General features: G+C 46.6%; 1 protein-coding gene across 2 annotated transcripts in view; it reads right to left on the reverse strand.

The window, feature by feature from the left end:
• Window positions 1–5,597: 5,597 nt before the first annotated feature.
• ARNT (aryl hydrocarbon receptor nuclear translocator) overlaps window positions 5,598–23,386 on the reverse strand; it is a 38,798-nt gene continuing 21,009 nt past the window's right edge. For both annotated transcript variants that reach the window (XM_084613860.1, XM_084613859.1), the window contains 17 exons: window positions 23,011–23,224; window positions 22,639–22,852; window positions 21,846–21,945; window positions 21,164–21,229; window positions 19,842–19,927; window positions 19,213–19,289; window positions 18,376–18,510; window positions 15,426–15,500; window positions 14,412–14,563; window positions 12,400–12,510; window positions 11,762–11,837; window positions 11,062–11,185; window positions 10,265–10,364; window positions 9,443–9,593; window positions 7,470–7,629; window positions 6,680–6,828; window positions 5,598–5,890 (listed from right to left, as the gene is read on the reverse strand). In XM_084613860.1, the coding sequence (XP_084469986.1) occupies window positions 5,801–5,890; window positions 6,680–6,828; window positions 7,470–7,629; window positions 9,443–9,593; window positions 10,265–10,364; window positions 11,062–11,185; window positions 11,762–11,837; window positions 12,400–12,510; window positions 14,412–14,563; window positions 15,426–15,500; window positions 18,376–18,510; window positions 19,213–19,289; window positions 19,842–19,927; window positions 21,164–21,229; window positions 21,846–21,945; window positions 22,639–22,852; window positions 23,011–23,224 (2,080 nt within the window). In that variant the 3' untranslated portion in view covers window positions 5,598–5,800. The remainder of the gene's footprint in view (window positions 5,891–6,679; window positions 6,829–7,469; window positions 7,630–9,442; window positions 9,594–10,264; window positions 10,365–11,061; window positions 11,186–11,761; window positions 11,838–12,399; window positions 12,511–14,411; window positions 14,564–15,425; window positions 15,501–18,375; window positions 18,511–19,212; window positions 19,290–19,841; window positions 19,928–21,163; window positions 21,230–21,845; window positions 21,946–22,638; window positions 22,853–23,010; window positions 23,225–23,386) is intronic.

Genomic DNA, 23,386 nt, shown 5'->3' on the forward strand with positions numbered 1-23,386 from the left:
GAGGCCAAGTTGCCCAAACAGAGCAATGTTACACCGTCTGTTATGCAGAAAACTTCCTCCTCCACCCATGAAGTTGTTCTTAGCTTCCACAGCATTACTAGGGAGGTCAGGAGATGCTGGTGGGGTGGGTCAAGATGGCGGGAGTTCAGCTCTGTGTTAGCATCGGTGCCAATGATAGGTTACCTGCAACAGCCCTGCCGATGCTTGAGTAGTGGGCCCGCTCTGCTTCTTAATCCGCCCCAGCAGGAAGAGACGGTGCTGGCTAGGAAGGATCGGAGATTGGAATGAACTTGCTGGTCACTGATAAAAAGCCTGGCTTTGATTCAAGCTATGACAGCAGGGAGAAGACGAGGGGGATGCACATTTGAAAAAGAACTGAGATGTTCAACTGTTGATAGAAGCCAGAGATTATGGAATATCAAGATTCTGGGCAGCGGGAAATACAGCACTATTACTTATCTCCTCAGACCCAGCACACTGGTCAGATCATTTCTGAACATCTCCGGAACAGGGCACACCCCCAAGGTGCTCAATGAGATGGCTAGAAACACAGACTGGCACACGCAAAAGCAGCACTTGTTTAAACAGCCACAGTTTGGGGGGTGGGGCTATTCTGCTCCCCAAACCAATGCAGGATAGCAGACAGCTAGTCACCACTGGGATCTGGAGGGCTTTAACACATGGGGGAGTTGAATCTCCTGAGCAAGAACACAGGGGTGGGGATTTAGGGTGAATTTTTCAAGAGCATCTAAATGACTTAGGAGCCTGAAGTCCCTCTTTTCTAAATTGACTTAGGCACTCAGGAGCCTGAGGCACTTTCAAAAATTTTTCCCTTAGGTCTCTCCAACAATTCCAATTTAGAGGAATCTGGCACCAACTCCCGCTCCTTTTCAACGGGAGCTGGGCATGAAACTGCCCCATTTGAGCCTTTCAAAATCTCTCCCCGTTAGGCCACTCAAGAGAACCACGCTGCTAATCTCCCCACACAAGAGCTAGGGAGAAGGACTGGGAAGAAAAAAAGAAAAAGTCGGGTTGGAGGCTCGTCAGACTGCAGGGCACAATTAGACCCAAGGCCATTAGCACACCCAAGGGAGGTCTTGCACGCCTAATGGGTTTAGTCAGGCCAGTGGAACGCCTGTAAAAAGACATCCAGCAGAAAAGAGACAGACGGCACTTTTAAAAAGGAAAAAAAAAATATCTTCTTGTAAAATCTCTGCTACATATAATTATTTGCAACCTCTGTCACAACACAAAGCCTTCAGTACAGAACATTTAAAAAAGAACGAACGTTTAGAAGAACGTCCCCCACCCCTCCCCAACCAAACTGTTCAGTAAAATACTCACATTCAAACATATTTGATTATCAAAAACGGGACTTGAATGAACGTCAACCTTTCTCAGTTCGGCTACCGGATTTTTTGTTTTCATAAGACTTTCTGCCTCCTTTGCATCCAGAGTAGCAGGGAAGGAAAAGAACCAACGATAATTTCATGCAAGCCCTTTTCACCTGCATGGCAAAACCAGAGCTGTTGTTTGGTTTCTAAGCTGAGCTAGCAGGTGACACTTCAGTTAGGTCGTGGTGTAATCTACAGGCACGTGGGGTGTACTACAGGTGTAGGGTCGCGGTGTCATTCCACAGGAGGGTGAGCACAACCGGCCACTCCCATGGGATGTAAGATTTCACAGGATCAGGCTCTTAAAAGCCTCATCCCTGCACTGATTTAATTCCAAGGAATGCAGGATCAAACCCCATGAAGTCTGAGCACTAAGAGGAGAGGGGCTTCCCACCAGTTATGGCTGGCCGCCCGACCAGAGCTCCTGAATCCTCCCTACTGGGTCCTTTAAATCTGGGGTTTACAGACTATAAACTATTTATATGGACCTGAGTATTGGAACACCTAATTAAGCCCACCACCAAAGTTTGTCAGGAGCAGGGGTTCCCCAAGTGTGTTACACGTACCTCTGGGAGTACGTAAGACATCTCTAGGGGTACGTGGGAGAAACTGTGTAACAGTGGATTTTATTTATTGCATTTTCATACCAGGATACTCAGATGAAGCTTTAAAACTCTGAGAATTTGTTATATAAAATACGGTAGTTAATTTAACTTCAAGACGTATCAGTGAGAACACAGACACGCTGACGTACAGAGCCCTCACCTCCAATCACGGTACAGCGCGGGTTCAGTTGCTCAGCAATTGTCCAATTTAACTGAACTCAGAATTTAGGGGGGGGGGTTTCGGTTGTATACTTTGCATTATATCTGTACATAACAGTGAAATATAGACAGATGGCTCAAGGCAGGTAGTGTTAAGCACAAATTATCAGTGTTGAGAAGGGCAGGGGTTTACAGGCAGCTGGTAGATCTGGAAGAGGGTAGCCAGTAAGAAAAGTTTAGGAATCTCCGGTCCAGTGGGTGGCGAGGGGGCTGCCTGAATCCCACTGCATTAAGGTGCGGTGAGCTAAGAGCCAGGGGTAGGTTCTGGGACTCTTGTCTCACACAACAGCACTGAGTTGGTGAAGTGTGCCCTTTTTCCCCTGTAGACAATGCACATCCTACAACTGAGCAACAAGGGGGGGGGGGGCACACTACCTCTTGGGGGAAATGGTCCCCCCCAGGTCAGGGCTGGTGGAGCTCAAGCCATCATGGTGGCAAATTTCCCTTGGCAAGGACCATCATCTCTGTTTAAGAGCCAAGTTCTCCCCTTGCTGGTAGCAGCCCAGCTAAGAAAGAAACAAATATGAGCACCTACGAGTTACGAATGTGATGGTGGAGAAGGTCATTACCCAGCTAGCAGGAGCTCATCTGACCATGCATGTGCCCTGTTCTCTGCCACAGAGATGGGAAATCAGAGCACCACGAGAGAGAACTGACTGCAAAAACAAAGCCAAGCAACTGACCTTATTACGTGGTCTCCCCCTCAGCCCCGCAAGCCCCCGGCAAGATTTGAGCAGTAGAATGAAAAAGGTTGCGTTTCTCTTCAATGTCACGTTACAATAGTGTGCATACAGTACATGGTTTCTGTAGAAACAGGGGTTTCCCTTATGGCCACATAGTTTCAGAGCGTTTGTAACAACAGGTTCGTTCTGTTTTCAAGGCCAAAGCTGCCTTCTCCTTTTGAGACTGGTCAAGTGAATACAGCGCTACCATTCGGGAGACGTCACAGAGTTCTAGTCATTCTCACACACATGCTTCTGCCATCCTGTTAATACAAGTTAACTCACAAGCAGACACTGCCATACTGAGTACAAATACCTGGGAGCGTTAACACATTACAACTTTACAAAACAGATTTGCTCTAAGCCTGAGAAAACCCCATGGCTCAACAGCCAAAGAGCTAGTGATAACATTATTTGGAACATGGTGAACGGCCAGAGCTGAAGAGAAGAGCCAAATGCAGTTACTGCTGTTAGCTCAGCTCAACACCCTGATAATCCACCCAGCAGAGAGCAGATGAAGTATATGGGTAAAATTTTCAAAAGCTCATAAGTGATTTAGGAGTTCAAGTCCCATTTTTAAAAGCGATCGTTTGAATCACTTTTGAGACAGGACTTCAGAGTTTTTGAAGATTTGACCAAGGTCACTAGTGTCCAAACATTCGTTTTAACAACGAAAGCATGAGAATACAGTATAGGTTTGGTTCTTCTAATCCTAGTGTCAGTATCATCTCTGGCAGGGTTCAGAAAATATTGAAACGTCTCATCGCACTTTACAACAGTTATTCACACAAATGTGTTTTGCCCCAATACTTCCACAGACAGAGGTCACATGTCCTACAAATCTGGGAAATCTGCTCTTTGAAGGGTATATGCGAGCTGGCAAAGGGTCCTCCTCAACACTGCTACACCCCTACCTGCTTCAAGATCTACTAGTCCAGACAAAGACCACACCCTTCCTTTTGACAATCTTGCCATTAGAGCTAGGCAAAATTTTTTGCACAAAACTGTGGAAAAACGCAGATCCTGCACCAATGAAACACTTTGAATTTATGTTCAGTTCTGTTTTGTTTATAACAAAACTCAAGAGTCTTACTTGATTTTATGTAAAATGTTGAAATGTTTGAAAGAACTTTGTTTCAAAATTTCCTTTGATTTTTTTTAAAAAACCCAGCAGCTTGAAAATGCTCACAATCAAAATGAAATCGTAAATTTAACCCAGCCAAATTTCTTCTTTACTTTTGCAAAATTGCTAACCAGCGGAAATTCCATTATTTGTCCAGCTCTGACCTTACTGGCTGAAGGATGGTCACCCCAGGAGGTCAGCATCCCTAATCTCATTTAACATGGCGCAGCATACATGCTTTAAAGCAACAAGACCAGCTTCCAACAGATTTAATCCTGAAGAAAAACAGATTTCCCTTTTCAGGAAAGATTCTGTTTTTCTACCACAGCGTTGGAGAGTTGGTTTCCAAGTGTTGAACCCAATGACAGACCGACCCACCTACTGAATCCAAGCAGCAAACTCTTGACATGGGTACTGGATTCACCATCACTTTTTGAAAAACAGGGCCAGTAGGGAGTGTGAAGTTTGCCACAAATTTTCCAGGGAAGGTGCCAGAAAATTCAAACACAAGGCTTGAATCTTTAAGTTAAATACCTGTCTCGCTTTCCTCCATTTTGTATTTTGGCAATAGATCAGCACCTGGCAGTAAGAAGTTATTTAAGGGATCAGTGAACATCAGACTGGAGATTGCCACTCTGATAGCTGAGTGAAGAGCCCAACTCTTGGCTATTTACCAGATCCCTCACCCAGAAGCTAGACAGGCAGAAGAGTCTGTTTCCAACAGGAGCTGGGCCTACAACTCAGAAATGGAGGTTGTGGGAAAGGAGATAAAAATGGTAAAAGTTGCACTAAAAGTGCCATGTTATTCTTGAGAGAGACACTCACTGAAAACCCGTTTAACACTGGTTTATGGCAGCACTGAAGCCATCAGTTGTGGACCGGTGCATCTAGAAAGAAAAGCTACATATGATTATTTAACACTTTATGGCTCATTATTTTCCCATCTTTAAGTGAATGAAAAATCCAAGTTTATAGGTCATGCTAACTAAAATACCCATATTAATTGCACTGTTTATGGAAGAGAGATGGGATTTCAAACAAACATGTTCTTCCAAAGCTAAGCTCCCGTGAACATGGAAGCTTCTCACCAAACACAACCCGATCACAAGCCGGGGAGCCAGTAATAACCTGACTCTTTCCTCTCCAGAGATGAGACAAAAGCTTCCTTGCTGAGGTGACCTGCAGTCCCAATGAGAAAGGCTGGGTGAACCAAGAAGGATTTGTAATCCCCAGCAAGTGTTAACCCTTTATAACTCGATCCTAGGGTAACATTTGAGAAAAGGTTCCAACATTTCAGCACAGTTACAACAAGTCTTTAAAAAGTCACAGGATAGAAGACTGAAATTTTTAAAAAGCACCTTGTGAGCTTTGGGAGGTGCTTGCTGAAGGAGCCAGGAGCCTCTCCTCCCAACCCAGTGAACAGAGTAAGCCTCTTGCATGCATCCCGCAGTCTGTGGGAGTTTCTCTCCTGCACTCTCCAATGCTTCATGAGTCCTGAAGCCGTCTGATGAACAATCCCACGCATCTTCCACGCAGGGCTGGCAGCACTGCAAAGACCCTGCCTCCTCCTTCGGGACAAGCTGTCCATTCTGGATTCTTGGTTGGAAGTTTCCACCTCCAGAAAGTAGGAAGTGTTTAGAAAGTTCAGGAGTCTGAGAAAAGAGATGTAGGTGCTTTTTCCTTTACACATAGATATTTATATAAAATTTGTGAGGGGGTTTCAGTTTTGTTTTGTTTTTATTCTGAAAAGGTAGGGAACATATTTAAGTCTGGGAATTCTTCATTGTTGTAATTGGATCCCTGGTCTCCCAGCATCGACAGCATGTCCTGTAAGAACAAAATAAGTTTTGTATCTGTCCTGTAGTCGCATGTAGGAGCTGGAGCCCCCATCATGGACTAGGGCCCCATTGTGCTAGGAGCTGTACAAAAACAGAACAGATACTCCCTTCCCCAAAGAGCTTACAAGCTAAAGATTCCTGCAGACACATTCCAACTGCCTTTCAGAGTCTAGATACCAGCTGTATTTCTCATACGATCAGTGACTAACTGTAGCCACACGCCCCTGGGGGCTGAAGCGGACACCTGGACCCTGTGGAGGGCACGATACAGAGGAATCCTGCGGAACAGTCATTATGGGGCTGTATTTTGTTTTGAAAACCCAGCTGTTCCCTCTCTCCACACAGCAGGCCCAGCCCAGGCAGCAGTACAAGCTCTGCACAGCACCCCGCCAGGAGGCCTTAGCTCACTTATGGACAAAACGCCTCAGAGGGGAGGTCAGTCTGCGGCCACTTTTGTACCTCCGAGACTGATGATTCAAGCCAATTCTGGTGGTGCTGGGTGAAGTGGACTCCTGTCCACTGGAACAAGACAGGCCCCGCTGGGATCCCAAACTCAGCCAGATTCAAACCAGTTACCTAATAGAAGTGACCAGCTCCAGATCCCTTGACCAGTTCCTCCCCGGCAATCCAGCCCTATGTGAGCTTATTACGGCTTTCACATCATGCTGGCCAAGGTGCTTGCACTCTAGCCAACTTCCTGCGCTTTTGTAAACCGACCCCATACGTTCCCGCAGGATTTACAGCCCTCCCTCAATGGGTTACGAAAATGCCATCTTACTGGGAAGACCTCAGGCTGGCTCGGCTGCTGCTGGACGTGCTGCTCCCCAGAACTTCGCCCGAGGTGTTGTCCTGGCCACTGAGGCCACATGCCAACTCCTTCCGCTGTCCGTGTCTGGAACTGGGCTGGGGTCTGCCCGGTTTCAGTGGCTGTTCAACAGAGGAACAAGGTCAGCGAGTGGCGTCCACAGAAGAGTCTCTACCCAAGTGCCTTTAAAGGGTCAGTAAATACAAGACCTGGCTGGTCAATGGCATTGCTTCAGGCGGACAATTTAGTATGGCAAACAACGTGGGGAGGACTTTCAGTGCCCAGCCACGTAGCAGCAAGGGTAATCTGATCCTGCAATAATATGAAGGATCCATCCCTGATATTGTCCAACCAGCTCTGAACTGAATTTCTGGCAAGGTCAGGACAATGGGATTCGAGAGGTGCCTTCCCACTCTAACCAACCTCTGAATTTTTAGGAGTCCCTTCCATCTGCCCCCCCCAATGCTGCAACTGTATGGAGTGTGTCTGGTTTGAATCATCCCTTGTTCAGTAGGGCAGCTAGGGGAAAGGAGAAGCTGGAATTCAGGTTTAGAAGTAACACTAGTAGAGCATTCATGACATTTTTACAAAAAACAGACCAAGGACATGGGGAGATGCATCTGCCCACACCCGGCCCAAATTTGGCCCTACCCCTATCTTGAAGCTCAAATCCAAGCCTCTTTTTAAAGAAGATTTTTATCCTGGTCCCACCTCCCCAGCAAGATCCTACCTATATTCCCTATGTGACACAAACGACACTTACCAAAGCCAGTGCTGCGGTTGGCGAGGGGTGGATAAGCAGCCCCACCTGGGGAAGCTGTGGAACCAGGTGTTGACATTGGGCTGAAAGAGGAAGGGGTGCCTTGGAAACTCCCCATTCCAAATGAAGGAGACCGAGTCTTTGCGGTCTGGGAAGTCACTTGCTAGAACAGCAACAAGAGAGAAGTAAACGCTGTATTTACTCTGCTCTTAATCTGAAAACGGCGCAGGTTGCTGGACTGACCCAGCTCTGGTGACCGATGTTCCCTATCTATGAAGAAGGTACAGCATGTGCATTGCAAGCTTCTCCCTGCCAATCTGCCCCAGCCCTGCACCTGGAGGAACTCTCTCTAGTACCTGAGCGCCTTCCAGCCATGCATTAAACAGGACTACACACCTGTCACATATTTGTTCTCTCCCCAAAGGGAGAAGGATGTACAGTGAAGTGCCTTGGTTTAATAGGGGGTTTCTTCTGGTTTTTATAAATATACCTGTCGCTATGCATTTATCTAACAGGAAAGGCCAGGTCACAGAAGAGCACCTTGCCCTTGGAGCAGAAAATGAGGGGGAGGTTTAGGATGGACCTTCGTTCCTCGGGGGTTCATTCCCGTCTGGGACCGACCCCGATGAAGTTCTGTCTCCTGCCCAGACGAGCTTTACTCTTACTGCTGATTGTGCCAGAGGGGCCCCAGTTCGGTGCAATGATGGAGCAATTGTTTTCAGGGTGGAGGTTGAACACTTGACTCCTTAGAAATGGATCTGGACCAATTCACACAAGCAGCTGCTGGGATTTCAGCTACAGGAACCCCTCACTTAAAGTCGTCCCGGTTAACACTGTTACGTTGCTGATCAGTTAGGGAACATGCTCACTTAAAGTTGTGCAATGCTCCCTTCTAACATCATTTGGCAGCCTCCTGCTTTGTCCACTGCTTGCAGGAAGAGCAGCCTGGTGGAGCTAGCTGGTGGGTGGTTGGAACCAGGGTGGACCGGCAGCCCCCACATCAGCTCCCCGCTCCCCTAAGTTCCCTATGCAGCAGCTGCTCAGCAGGCTATCAATCGCCAGCAGTTCAGCTGTTGCTCCCCCCACTGCCATGTGCTGCTCCTGCCCTCTGCCTTGGAGCTGCTCCCCAAGACTCCTGCTTGCTGTGTGGGGGGAGGGGAAGAAGAGGGGGGCTAATGTCAGGGTGTCCCCCCTCCCCTCTGCTCCTGCACCCCGCTTACCCCATCTTCCATAGAGCAGAGTGGACACACTGACCAAGAGAGCTGCTGCCTTTGGCAGCAGCTGTAGTCAATTAACAAGGCAGTGTACTTCCGACACCTCTTCATACTTAAAGGGGAAATGCACATCTCCATCTCTCAAACACACACAGGGTGTGTGTCTCTGTCTGCCCTCCCTCCTTTCCTGCTGCCTTGTAGAGTGAGAGAGCGCTAACCCTTGAGGGCTCAGCCAATTGCTAGTTCGTCATTTAGCAGTAAGGCATTCCCTGGGAAATATCCCACTCTCTGACTCCTCCACCTCAACCAAGCTTCACAATCATCATCACTGTGTACAGTATTAAATTGTTTGTTTAAAATATATATAGTCTTTTGTCTGGTGAAAAAAATTTCCCTGGAACCTAACACCCGCCCTCCCCCCCATTTACATTAAGTCTTATGGGGAAACTGGATTCCCTTAACATCGTTTCGCTTAAAGTCGCATTTTTCAGGAACAGAACGACCACGTTAAGCGGGGAGTTCCTGTATTAAGAGACGGCGATCGCTGTCAAACTGGAGTTGTTGAATGCATCCAGTACGACCTACTCCACTTGCCAGAGAAATTTCTCCATCACTCTGCTATTCAGAAGGCAACCCCGTCGGAGCACTTTATTGCTACACGCAGCTAACAAAAGAGCAATTCTCAGGACAGCGAGGGGCGCATGTGTGCGGCAAACCTGTATCCCTCGGGAGAAGGCTCCTGGGCCTTCTAGGAAATATTACCCGTGCCGTGAAGGACGGTCGTGTCGCCGACACCCAGTTGGTTGCAGTGACTGGAGTGGTGCTGGAGTGGCGAGAAATCTGAGCTAAAATCTGGCCTGCTGAAGCAGGCTGCTGCTGGATGATGTTGACGGGGGGTACCATGCTACTGCTCCTAGAATAGAAGAGAACATGCTTTAAAGAGTTAGCCCAGATTTAACCATTACCATTAGACGTGCCTTACGAGGCATTACAAGCATAGGCAGACAGGTACTATGCATCTGCAGATAATCCACAGTCCCCACACAACTTAGATACCTCAATTACAAAACAAGAGGCTAGCCTAAACTTGGAGAGGATGTGACAGAGCATGCACTTCTGCCTCTGCTGTCTGTCCATTTGTAGTAATATTTCCACCAGTGTCTAGCTACTGTCTGGCAGGCAATTAATATAAGCAAACATGCAGAACCAAATGGTTTCAATGAACTAAAAGACAATGGTGTCTGAGTACTAGGGACACCCTGGCACATGCAAATATTTCCTAGGGGTTTGGTTTAAACTTGCATTTTAAGAACGGCAGGCATATTTCATTGTGATATGATCCACCGCTTGCAACAAACAGTCAGTTCTGGTGCATGGGAGAGTCCCCTTTAGGGCAACAGAGTGTGCTCATTCTGGATGGTTATTACGGTCCACTTATCTTTCAGCAGTGGCAAGACACCACAAAGCACTGTCACCCGTCGTTTCTTCTGTTGCCCCTCCAGAAAACTAAGCCTGGATAGACAGAATACAAAGAGAAAGATACAATTCACAGCAACCCGACCCCATCCAGCACACCAACTTCACCTGAAACTTTCAGCGGGCCGCGCAGGAGTGAAAGTGTTTCCCTGGGGGAAGAGTGGCTGATTGGCCGGCACTGTGCTGGCAGGAAGGGCTTTGCTCTGATCTGTGAAAGAAAGGCAAACAGGTTAGAGCCTGTGACAAGGCAATGCAGATGGAGGGAGGCCAAGACAAAGGCTGTTAGCAAGGGAGCTAAACACCTGAGCTCTCCACGTCAAGTTTGATTCTTTGGCTTAAACAGCTTGGCTAGATAAGGGACAGTCTTGTTACAGACATTACCCAGACTCAGACTGCAGATGGTTCCATAACAGCTTATTTAATTTGATTTCCTCTCAATTTTCTAATAAGCTTTGCCTTAAGATCTTTTTGGGGCTTAGGACGTTCACGGTTGTCTGTTCTGAGTCACAGAAAACAAATCTGCTCTCTGGGGATAGGCAGAAGGGGTTATGAGGAGATCCCACACTTGGGAAACTTGGTCCAAGGTGTAGGTCAAAAGACTGCCCTTGCCGCCCTCCCCCAAAACATTGCCAAGATGCTGACTGCAGTCAGGCAGGCACTGGTGGGAAGGCAGCAATCAGGGGGAAAAGCTTAGAGGCAGACTGGTGGGTGAGTGGGGTGCCTGAGACATTCCTGTTCTGCAAGAGAAGGGACTTCCCTCTCCACTGCCACTTCAGCACCTGTCCCTAGCACTAGATTCATTTAAACAGAACAGGTGATGATACTGAGCCAGGACTGAGCTCGAGAAACAGAGTCAACTGAACGTCCAGGCTAACTCAGCAACCTCTGCACAGCACAATCCCTACCTGTATTGATATTGGAGTAGATTTCACTGAACCGCGGGTCCCTCTCCTGACTAAACAGAGCCTCCGCTTTTTCCAGGGGTTTGCTGCGTTCTGGGCCAGCAGCAGTAACAGGCTGGACAGCAACCTGGATCACAGGAGGGAGATATAAGCACAAGCAACCAGTAGGCAAAACAGAGATGTCTCTGAGGTTACAGAGGAAGCCACTTAGGAACCTACTGTCTATGATAAAGAGCAGACGGCATTTGTTGCCTGGCTTTTTACATAAACCTTGGTCTGCAAGGTGCTTTAGCGCAGTCTCAATATCCACTTGAATTGTTCCAGACTGATGGTGCTGAGTGTATTGACAACAGCTCAAGAATGGGGGGGGGTGCACGAGGCAGTTCTTGGGGGACATGGGCACCCCAAGCAGAGGGACTGAGCACCAGTGGGCTCAGAATTCTGGAAGCAGCTTTGCCCTGCCCTGCAGGAGAGGCTGTACCAGCACACCTGATGGAGAGATGAGGGCACGACTCATGCAGGGCAGGTGGCAGGCCCAACTCTCTCTTCTCAGAAAGTCACAACATGGGCTCCAGTGAAACCCAGCAACTCAGACTCCCACGCGGGGCTCTCAAGTTACTGCTATATGGGCCAGTTTTCATCTACAGTCAGGGACAGATCACAACACACAGAACAAAGACCATCAAGATCCCTGCTGATTTACCTGCGAGTGGTCGTAACCAGACAGACTCTCTCTTCCTGGGACCACTTCCATCTCAGTCTGTTGTGGCTGCTGCTGCCTAAAGTAGAACGTAAATGTAATAAGAACTGGGTCTGCTAAAAACAACCGAGCTAACTAAGCCCTGACCCACTGGTAGCCAGGAACTCGAGTGTCTCTACACAAGCAAGGAGGATTGCTACAGAGTTACTGGAGATTCTGCCTACGCTCAACCCCCATCAAAACCCAATATTTTCCAGCATGACCCGATTAAGACGCCACCCTGCAAAAGGAAGTTTCTGCGACAGAGGCTCACAGCATCAACCATTCAACTCTCTTGTAAGCAATCAATCTCCTGCCTGGCCCACTGGACTCCAGCAGATCAGCTATTCTTCTTTTCCGCTCATTTAAAAATTAATTGCCAGTTCAACATTAGCCTTGCTACTTAACTAGGTCAGCTGATTGCTGTAATAAATATTTTGGAGCTCTTGACTCAGTCATTTAACCCTAGAGTGTCTGCTCCTCTGGCAAAGAGCAAAGTAGGGGTGAGAAGAGAGAACTGACAGGCCTATAAAAATAAGGTGGCCAGGTAAGGGAAGAGAGGGAAGATGACCAAAGTTAAAGGCACAGTAGAATCCATTCACCTTGACGCCAGCTGAGTTGTGCCCATGTCCAGGGGAAGGCTGACGTTCTGTCCTTGCTGTGGCCGCTGCATCGAGTTAGACACAGCAGGCCGAGATTCCTGGCTTGAGTTCCTTAGTGTTGTTTAAAAAAAAGGGAGAGAGAAAAGGAACGGTGCACATGTCAGTTACTGTCCTTTAAAATTTGCCTTTTTTGGTTCAGTCGTGAGTCCAAGAGCCTCGTCTTTGCACAAGCCCAATGAAGTCAATGGAATGATCCTCTAACTTCAACGCCCTTTAGATCAGACATCTAATGGGATACACATCTATGATCCAAAGGGCACTAGTCCCCCCAAGATACGCAGCAGGAAGAAAAGCTATTAAATTTGTGTACACTGGAAGCCTCACCAGTCTTACATACATCTCAAATAATCAGCACTCCCAAGATTGTCTGGCCTAAAGCATACATGACTTACCATTTGAGTCAGTAAATAAATCATGGATCGAGCAGGATGCTCTCAGTAAGGGGCCACTGTTAACCCTAATATAAACCCTAGAAACAGCCTCTGGGCTCCGCTTCTGTCTAGTCGTGAAGTCTGTATAGGGGAATGTAACTCAACTTTAACAAGCTTTCCCGTAAGGTAGAAAAATCTGGTCTCTCTCAACATGTGTTTTAAACGCTGTTGTTTCTGCCCAGCAGAGAGTACTTGGGTCTGTGAAAAATAAAACTAAGCACAGTGCACTTAGCGAAGAGCCAGGCAGCTGGAGTGCACCATATGCTATCTGATGCACAGCTGTGCTTTTCTGGTCTGAACTTGCGTGGTATATTTGGAAGCTGGAGTATGGAAATGGGAATGGATTTATGTGGACTGAATAAGAGGAGGAGAGAATACAGTCAAAGAGATGCCTCTAATGCCAGGAAAAGCTAAGTGCACATCAGATGCATGATTAAAATACAGATTCTTGGATCCTTACCCTGTGCTCATACCTTGGTGGTCTAGAACCAAAGGGAAGCCCCTAGAGGGACCGGATTAATATTGCTCTGAATCTTTTTAAGGGAGTCTGATTAGACTGGGTTTCTCCTACTGGTGCGTGGATACGGTGTACTGCTGACTGTACAGCGTGATTGAGAAAGGTCCAGAAGGGACCCTGAACATCCAACTCAGCTGGCCTGGCTTGCCTCTTGTCCAGCTGGGCAGATGTCCTTTAAGGCTAATACTAGCTCTGCAACTACAAGATACGTGCCTGCCAGACTCGAACGTTCCCTCTCAGGATCTCAAGTGCCCGGCCTGTATAAAGAGCCTCGTGCTCCCCCTAGGAAGAGGCAGCATCCCTTGACTACCCACAACAGAGAGCCAACTATGGCACAGAATTGCCATGCCATGATGGCCAAGAAGGGAACGGGTGGTGGGTTGTGAAGATAGTAACAGAGAGCACAATTTTTACTGCAGTGTCACAATTAGGGGAGATTCTTTCCTGACTCTAGGATGAGCTACTGAAGCAAGCAGACAACACCAAAGTCAATATTTACTTTCTAGTGTCAGCTGAGGATTTTCCTGCTCACATTCAAGCAAATCCGGGCCCCAACCTATCCATGCCTCATCCTGCTGCCATGGAAGCCAAGTGCTACATTAAAATACACCGTCCTAGTATTAACACTCCAAATGCAGATAAACAGCCTGAAGAGTCCATGCACCACCAGCAAGTTAAGGAGTTAAACAACTGAATTTTGACAGCTCCCTAAACTCCCAACTGAGCATCCAAAAGAATTCCATGTTATGCATATTAAAAGCATTTCATAGCACGCACTACACCACTGTCAGGATACTGCCCAGTGTAGTGAGTGATTTTTTTAAGAAAGCACAGAAGCTTGGGGGGGGTGAGGGGGGAGAAAGAGGGGGTGATGGTGGAAGAACCCGAGCTCGTAAAGCATCCGGTCTGTGTAGCTGGTCATACTGGGAGGCACTAGATCAGGCAAAGTGCATATGCTATCGCTGAAAGTGCTCATGGATTGAAAGCCATTGCCATGTACATACTTAACGTTGGTGTTGGTACAGATGATGTACTCAATCTCATCTGAGTAGGGGTTCTGGAAGGTAAAGGAGCTGGTTCTCATCCAGAGCCATTCACGGTTTTTGGACCGGAATCGGAACATGACTGACAGAACCTGGCCTTTTAACTTCACCACCTAGAAAAATTTAACGCCATCAGTAATACCTGATAAAAAGACGTTTGAGAACAGTGTTGTTTATAAGCAAACACCCACCCTGCTAGCAGCTGACTATGGCATTCTTTGTCAAAAGGCTATAATATCGTACCTTGCTTCCCTGTCAAAATACAACTACTCTATTCTTTTCAACTCTTAATATTCCTCCAATGGTCTGACTTCCCAGGATGATGATATGGGAGTGGAATGTAGCATTTTCTTATGCCTTCAATTAATGCTTTTTGCAGCAATGGAATATATGAAAAACAACAACAAAAAAGTTCATTTCTCCAGCAACCAAAGATTGTCCGCTGTTTATAATTCTTACTATTGGGTCAAATGAACGAGGAGCCGCTTTTCAGAATCATCAGTAGTGGAGTCTTTCCTGCCCTGCCAAGTCAAGCGCCCTCAGAGGAGAGAGTAACAACATCAAGAGGGCCAGCAAGCCGCATCCATTTAAAGTTTGGACACCTTACGCATGGCAAGGCAGATGAACTGGTGTTAGAACACAGCCACTGAAGCGTGGCCTTGATGTCAAGACTTTGTACTCACATCTCTGGTCTCAGACAACTAGCAGCAAAAGGAGGAATCCAAAAATAAATTAGACACACAAACCCACCTAGTTTCATTTTGCATGTTAGCAAGTTCTCCTGTGTTTAATAATCTATTCAAATGTATGCTACTCAGTAACTGAGAAATTTAAGGCCAGTAAGGTGTGATTCCTGCCTTGATAAAAATCTAAACCAGTTTAGTTCCACTGCACAGCAGACGGCCAATAGGAATATTGGTTTACAACCTGGATGCATATCAAGTTGTAAGCAGCCACGGTGGCTAAATATATTACCTGCTGAAAGCTGTCTCGCAAAAGCTGCTGGTCTTCCAGGTGGCAGAAATCCACAATGTCTTTCCCCAAGAGTTCCTAATTTTGAAGAGGAAAGGAATAAAAAAGTCTGCACTTAATAAGCAAATTCCCTGCTTTTGGCCTGCTCGAATAGCTCCACTTTCGACTAATGCTTACAACTCTCACATACAACTCTCTGGGACAAAAACATCAGGACACCCACCTATTTTAGGAATTGATGCACTTTTACAAAACACAGCACCACAGCAGTTGACCCTGATGTTTAATTTGTAACTCAAAAGTGGAGTCAAAGACCTTGCCTTAATCAAATTTGCTCTAAATATATGCCAGATCCACCTCCCTCCACTGATCTGTGTTACACAAGAACATCAGAAATGGCCATGCTGGGTCATCCCAATGCTCCATCTAGCCCAGAGTCCTGTCTTCTGACAATGGCCAATGTCAAATGCTTCAAAGGGAATGAACAGAACATATTACTGAGGGATCCATCCCCTGGTAGTCTCAGACTCTGGCAGTCAGAGGCTTAGGGACACCCAGAGCATGGGATTGTATCCTTGACAGTCTTGGCTAATAACCATTGATGGACCTATCCTCCTAATTCTTCTTTTGAATTGTTATAGTTTTGGCCTTCACAACATCCCCTGGCAATGAGTTCCACAGGTTGACTGCACGTTGTGTGAAGAAATACTTCCTTTGTTTTAAATCTGCTGCCTATTAATTTCATCGGGTGACCCCAGTTCTTGTGTTACACAAAGAGGTCAATAACACTTCCTTCTTCACTTCCTCCACACCGGTCATGATTTTACAGACCTCCGTCCTATCCCGCTTTGGTCGCCTCTTTTTCAAGATGAACAGTCCCAGTCTTTTTAATCTCGCCTCATACAGAAGCTGTTCCACACCCTGGCATCATTTTTGTTGCCCTTCTCCGTAGTTTTCCCGTTTCTAATATATATTTTTTGAGATGGGATGACCAGAACTGCACACAGCATTCAAGGTGTGGGCATATCATGTGTCAGGGTTCCTTCCCCACTCTGAACTCTAGGGTACAGATGTGGGGACCCGCATGAAAGACCCCCTAAGCTTATTCTTACCAGCTTAGGTTAAAAATTGGTTACAAAATCATCAAAGACCCAAACCCCTGGATCTTGGAGCAATGGAAAAATCACTCAGGTTCTTAAAAGAAGGGTTTTATTAAAAAAAGAAAGGGAAAAATCATCTCTGTAAAATCAAGATGGAAAATACTTTACAGGGTATTCAGATTCAAAACACAGAGGATCCCCCTCTGGGCAAAACCTTAAAGTTACAGAAAACAGGAATAAACCTCCCTCTTAACACAGGGGAAATTCACATAAAATAAAAGATAAACTAATCCGCCTTGTCTGGCTTACCTATGCTGGTTGCAATATTGGAGACTTGGATTAGGATGGGTTGGAGAAGATGGATTTCTGTCTGGCCTCTCTCAGTCCCAAGAGAGACCACCACATAAACAAAGAGCACAAACAAAAACCTGTCCCCCCCTCAAGATTTGAAAGTATCTTATCCCCTTATTGGTCCTTTGGGTCAGGTGCCAGCCAGGTTAGCTGAGCTTCTTAACCCTTTACAGGATGTTGCCTCTGGCCAGGAGGGATTTTATAGCACTGTATACAGAAAAGTGGTTACCCTTCCCTTTATATTTATGACACCAGGGATTTAGAGTGGCATTATGATATTTACTGTCTTATTATCTATCCCTCTCCTAATGGTTCCCGACATTGTTCACTTTAACTGACGCTGCACACAAAGCGGATGTTTTCAGAGAACTATCCACAACTCCAAGATCTCGAGTGGTAACAGCTAATTTAGACTCCATTTTGTATGTACAGTTGGATTATGTTTTCCAATATGCACTATTTTGCATTTATCAACACTGAATTTCATCTACTGTTCTGTTGCCCAGTCACCCAGTTTTGTAAGATCCTTTGTATCTCTTCACAGTCTGCTTTGGACTTAACTATCTTGAGTAAATTTGTATCATCTGCAAACTTTGCCACCTCCCTGTTTACCCCTTTTTCCAGATCATTTATGAACATGAACACCACTGATCGCAGTACAGATTCCTGGGGACACCGCTATTTACCTCTCTCCAATCTGAAAACGGACCATTTATTCCTAACCATTGTTTCCTGTCTTTTAACCTGTTACTGATCCATGAGAGGACCTTCCCTCTTATCCCATGACTGCTTACTTTGCTTACGAGCCTTTGGTAAGGGACCTTGTCAAAGACTTTCCGAAAGTCCAAGTACATTATACCCACTGGATCACCCTTGTCCACATCTTTGTTGACACCCTCAAAGAAATTCCAGTAGACTGGTGAGGCATGATTTCCCTTTAGAAGAGCTGTGTTGACTCTTCCCCAACAAATCGTGTTTATCTAGGTGTTCGATAATTCTGTTCTTTACTATAGTTTCAGCCAATTTGCCTGGTATTGAAATTAGTCTTACTGGCCTGTATCTGACAGGATCACCCCTGGAGCCTTTTTTAAAAATTGGTGTCACATTAGCGATCCTCCAGTCGTTTGGTACTGAAATTGATTTAAGTGATAGGGGACATACCACACTCAGTAGTTCTGCAATTTCATATTTTAGCTCCTTTAGAATGCTTGGGTGAATACCACCTGGTCCTGGTGACTTATTACTGTTTAATGTACTGATGTGTTTCAAAACTTCCCTCTATTGACACCTCAATCTGGGACAGCTCCTCAGATTTGTCACCTTTCATCTGTTTTCTAAGCAACTAGTGGAGCTGAAATTGATGGCTGGGTCAATACTTAAGCACTAATTTGTTTTAGCTCAGTTCTATCAGACAACCAAAGCCATGACATGTGGAGCGAGGAGGAGGGGAAGCCGGTTTGAATTGCAGCACTCTACACTGGGAAGCGTCTACCGTTTCTCACCTGTGGTTGGTAGCCAACTGTACCCACGCAGCGGTGATCTACGAAAGTGAAAATGCCTTCGGTGTTGTGTCGGGAGATGAACTCAGTTGGCTGACAAATGCTGTTCAGGTCTGTGCAGTTGGGTGAGCTAGTGACCTGAAAAGCAAGACAGATTTTGCACCATTAGATTCGGTTTCAGCTTTACAGAAAGCCACTCAGAAGTGCAAGCGTGCCCTCCTAGCCAACATATACAATAGGTGCTTAGCCTGGTTGAACAGAATTTTCTCCCACTGAACCATGAAGCAGGCATCGCTGCTTAGAGAGGTACAGGTGGCAGATAGAGACATTCCTGTTTAATAAGGTATGTCAGAAAGGTGGAATAAAGCTGCATCTGAGCCCAAGTAAATCCATACCCAATTCAAAAGCTAATTAAATATTTATACAGCCATTTGCACATTTCCAAAGGGCAGTGACACTCACAACACCCCCATGAGTTGAAATGCCAGCATGAGATAGAGGGTAGGAATTGTGAAGCCAGATGGGGCATTCAGTGCACTTGCTGGCATGTCAGTTCCCAGAATGCACCTGGCAGGTTTCAGAGTGCTGTGCTGGGCTTGTGGGAAATCCATAGCTAAGTTTCTGTAGGCTTTGCAAACCAGAGCTGTGGACAGTTTTATTCTCGAGAGATTTTTTGTGTTTGCTTTATCTAGACCCACAGATGACACGGTTGAGCGGGAAGGAACACAGACAGGCTGTATGGAGAGAATATACTGGTCAAGGACCTTGGAGAGAAAGTAGGAAAGTGGTTTAATTCTCAGCATCACCACATTCCCACTGAATGACAAAGTTTCTACTCACCTGTAGTCTGCCAATGGCCACAAGACAAAATTTGCTCCCCTGGCCAGCATCTGGGTCATCGTCTGGCAATGAGACACCTGAGACAAAAGATGAGAGAATGTTTAAGAAATTACAGCATGACAAGCGAACCAGAAGCCCCTAATTCCACAGAGGAAGCAGCAAGAGAAGCAGCTCTGATTTCAATATTTCACGCCTTACTGTTATCTTGTTGCCAATCACTTTCTCTTAGTCAAAAGGGACTGACAGGTTAAAAATACGGTCAATGCCTGTGCAGTTTTCAACTTACTCGAAGTGTTATATGAAAGTCAAAGGAAAGGAGTCTAGTTTCAGCCCCAGATTCTCTAGCGGACCGTGTTCTGAAAGCGAGACCTGCTCGCCCGACCATCAGGAACGTCCCATCCTTCTATAAAACCCCAGACCTATAGGAACTGATTCAGCAGAGTTCGGCACCCTTTTTAGTTCTCTATGGATTTTGAAATGTGTCTCCAAACATCCCTGCTTAGAGACATGGGTGGTCTGAAAGCGAGGTGCATGCACAGAAGGGACACAAGAACATGCTAGTAACACACACTGGCTTAAGAGCAGATTTGGTAACTTGAATATTTCAAGGAGCTGGCATAATTCCTTACCCGCTGGGGGCCAGGCTTTTATATACCCCGTGCAGTGCACCACCACGTAATGGGGCTCCCCATCTTTCACTGCACCCAAGCCACTCCTAGAGAAGACAAAACAATTAAGATTATTCTTTATATGTTTAAGAGGCTCAATTCATTTTGGATTCTTTAAGTAACTGAAATGAAGGGTCTACAGGGAGGGAGTGCAGTCCCTGAGCCTACATGCCCAATGACACCTAATTTAGATCCATCGATGGCTGTTAGCCAAGATGGTCAGGGATGCAACCCCATGCGCTGGGTGTCCCAAACAGCTCGGGCTGTCAGCCCCAGGGCGTGGGGGGGGGGTGAGGGGTTCCGAGCTGTGAGCCACACATGGGGCTGACTGCCAAAAGGTGATGTACATAATGCAGTGTCTACACAGACACTGCACTGCCCTAACTACATCACCCTAAGTGCTATGTTTCTTATGGAGGTGGAGGTATTAGATTGGGGTAGTGGGTGACTTACATCGGCGGGAGTGACGTCGTAACATAGACACAGAGTTACGTCAACCTAAACTGCCTTATATTGACCTAACTCTGTAGTAAGAAGAAAAGGAGTACTAGTGGCACCTTAGAGACTAACCAATTTATTTGAGCATAAGCTTTCGTGACTAAATTGGTTAGTCTCTAAGGTGCCACTAGTACTCCTTTTCTTTTTGCGAATACAGACAAACACAGCTGCTACTCTGTAACTCTGTAGTGCAGACCAAGCCTAAGACTCTGAATGCCGGAAGCTGGGACTGGATGCCAGGGGATAGATCACTGAAGATCTGCCCTGTCCTATTCATTCTCTCTGGAGCATCTGGCTCCAGCCACTGTCAGAAGACAGGACTCTGGGCTAGACAGACCACTTGTCTGACCCAGTATGGTCGGTCTTATGTTCTTAAGGTCAGATGCATGCTGAATGAGCTATTTCATGTGCTGTAATTTCCAGGGACTGAAGACATCTGAGCCTGCCTTAATGTCCTTTAAAAGTATGGTCTTCAAAATATATTAAAACCTAAGGGAACAGAATCTCAACCTGTGCTCTACCGCTGGAGCTTTAATCTATACACTGCATAGAATTATGGTTTGAAGCTTGAATCTGCACATTAACAGGGTCTTGTGGAAAGTAGCATTGTTAAGGTCTCTCTGTACTGAAGCACTCAAATAGGCTGCGCTATACCATCTCACATATACGTTATGGACCACGCATCCCACACCGCTCTAAGGTACTTTTTTTTTTTTTACACTTTGTTACTCATTGTGGTGTGAGACTCATACATATCATCTTTAAATGTGATCCCTGCAGTTTACCTGCATCGGTTCCTCATGAAGCTGAGCCTATTCATGGAGACTGGATCCACTGAGCTGTTGCCACACCTGGACCAGTCAAGAGGGGGGAAAAAGTTTAAACCCCAACAATAAAGACTGTAAATAAGACACTTTGCCCTTTTATTCAAGATTCCACAAAGCTTTATAAACATGAATTGAGCCCTGGTCTACACTACAAACTTACGTCAGTATAACAATGTCACTGGAGAGTGTGAAAAATCCACACCCCTGAGCAATACCATGACACCGGCTTAATTTTCGGTGTAGCCAGTGCTACATCAGCAGGAGAAGCGGACATCGCTACCACCCCTTGTGGGTAACTAGCCCTACTTTACTGAAGCAGAGGGCTAGGTGACCTGCCCAAGGTCAGAGCAAGTCAATGGCAGAGCTTGAACAGAGCCTGGAGTTCCTGAGCTGCCTGTGGTTATATCTCGGAGAGCTGTACAATCCCCTTAACACAGGGTGGGAAAAGTAAGAGTCTGTTTTAGAGCTGAACCCCATTCGGAAATCAGGTTTTACAGAGCGACCTTCCATCTCATCGAACCTGAGAAGGCTGAAAGAGCCAAAGAAAAGCTTAACTGCTCCGATATTTGTTAAGCAGCCAGTTCACAGGTTTAGCCAGGGGCTCATGCAACCAGATCTCCTATCGGATTCCCCGTATTACCTCATTCGACATATGAAAGATCTCCTTGAGCCCATGCACATTCTCATGGATTGCTGGCCTTCCTTCTTGACTGTCCCAGTCTTTAGATCAAGGATTCGACCTGAGGGGGAAAAAGACAAGCAAAGTGACGCTGTTTTGCAGGACAACTTCTGGGATCGTCACTCAGTATCACCAGGATACACCAGACAGCGCACCAGGCACCACGTAATTTCCTAAGCAGCAGCTATTACTTAACCAGCTTTAAAATAGGACACAGCAGTGGATAATTCCCTCGTGACACTGAAACTAAAGACTGGCTCTTGATCTGCATCTTCCTGCAGAAGCTGGTCCCCTGCTCCAGAAGCTGACAGCATTATGGTCAGCCCTGATGCTCGAGGGGTAAAAGGAAAGGCCTCATCACTCAAACGGCTTGAGCAGATCAAGGCACATTGTTCAAGGGTTCCTTGGCATCCCATCCACTTCTCAGATAGCAAGGTAGTGTCTGTCACATGTTCATGCATATTTGAGGATGGAGTGAGGGATTCAATGCTTTAACAGGGGAGTAGTAGCATCCCCCTCCTGGTAACAGATTTGGCACCACGAACAAGGAGAACAATGGAAATTCAGCCTATACGCATCTTCTGATGCATCCTCAGGATCTTTGTTAGAGGCCCAGGGTGGTCTGTTCCTCTTATCAGGAATGTTAACGACCCAGTTCTAGCCTCACAGAATCACCCACACGCCAGACCAATGGGCGCACTACAAATTCTGGGAATTGTCAGCATGGCAGAGTTTCCACAGCAAGCTGCTTTACCTGTCAGAGCGTTCTCCGAAGTGGAGAGCTGCTCCCTCAGTTTGTCCACGTCATCAGGATGAACCTGGTCATACAGGGTGCTGCTGAACCATTCGGACTGCGGCTGGTTCAGGACGGGAGTCACCGAGTCCGAGACGTATACCACCCTTCCGGTCTCACAAGACACTATGAACAGAAAGCCATCGGCTGCTTCTAGAATCAAGTGTTTGAGTTCCTGCATACAGAACAGACACGTTCTTAACCCAGTGGCGAGACAGTCATCACCCACCAGCTACCTTTAAGCTCTTAGGTCTCCCCAACATTAATCGCCCTCTGGCTGAGCTACACATTGAGCTCTTTCAATCTTTCCTTAGAAGCAAAAAAAGCAGAGACCTGATCAGTGAGAAAGGAGGGTTTGTAGGTGCCATCGGTGGAGGTGTTGCCAGTGCCCCGCAAGGACTTCATGTGAGAGACAGCCATACGCAAGATAGTCAGCTTGTCAGGCTTGCGAGCCAGGGCGCTGCAGGTGGGTACCATGTCTGACAGCTCCGTGATGTAGGCGGTCATCTTGTTCCTACGCCTGCGCTCTATCTCGCTGTGATTCTCCCTGGGAAAGCAGATGGGGAGAGGTTAGAAGAGCCAAACGGCTCAGCTCTTTTGCCAGGTCAACCCTTCCTGGGTTCCCGCCAGGCCGGAGCGAAAAACTGAAAGATGCGCCAGGGTCTTCAGAAGTTAGAAGGGCTGCAAAAGCCTCCCATGCTGGGCATGC

Source organism: Lepidochelys olivacea, assembly GCF_965140295.1.
Source record: "Lepidochelys olivacea isolate rLepOli2 genome assembly, chromosome: 24".
NCBI classification, from domain to species: Eukaryota; Metazoa; Chordata; order Testudines; family Cheloniidae; genus Lepidochelys; species Lepidochelys olivacea.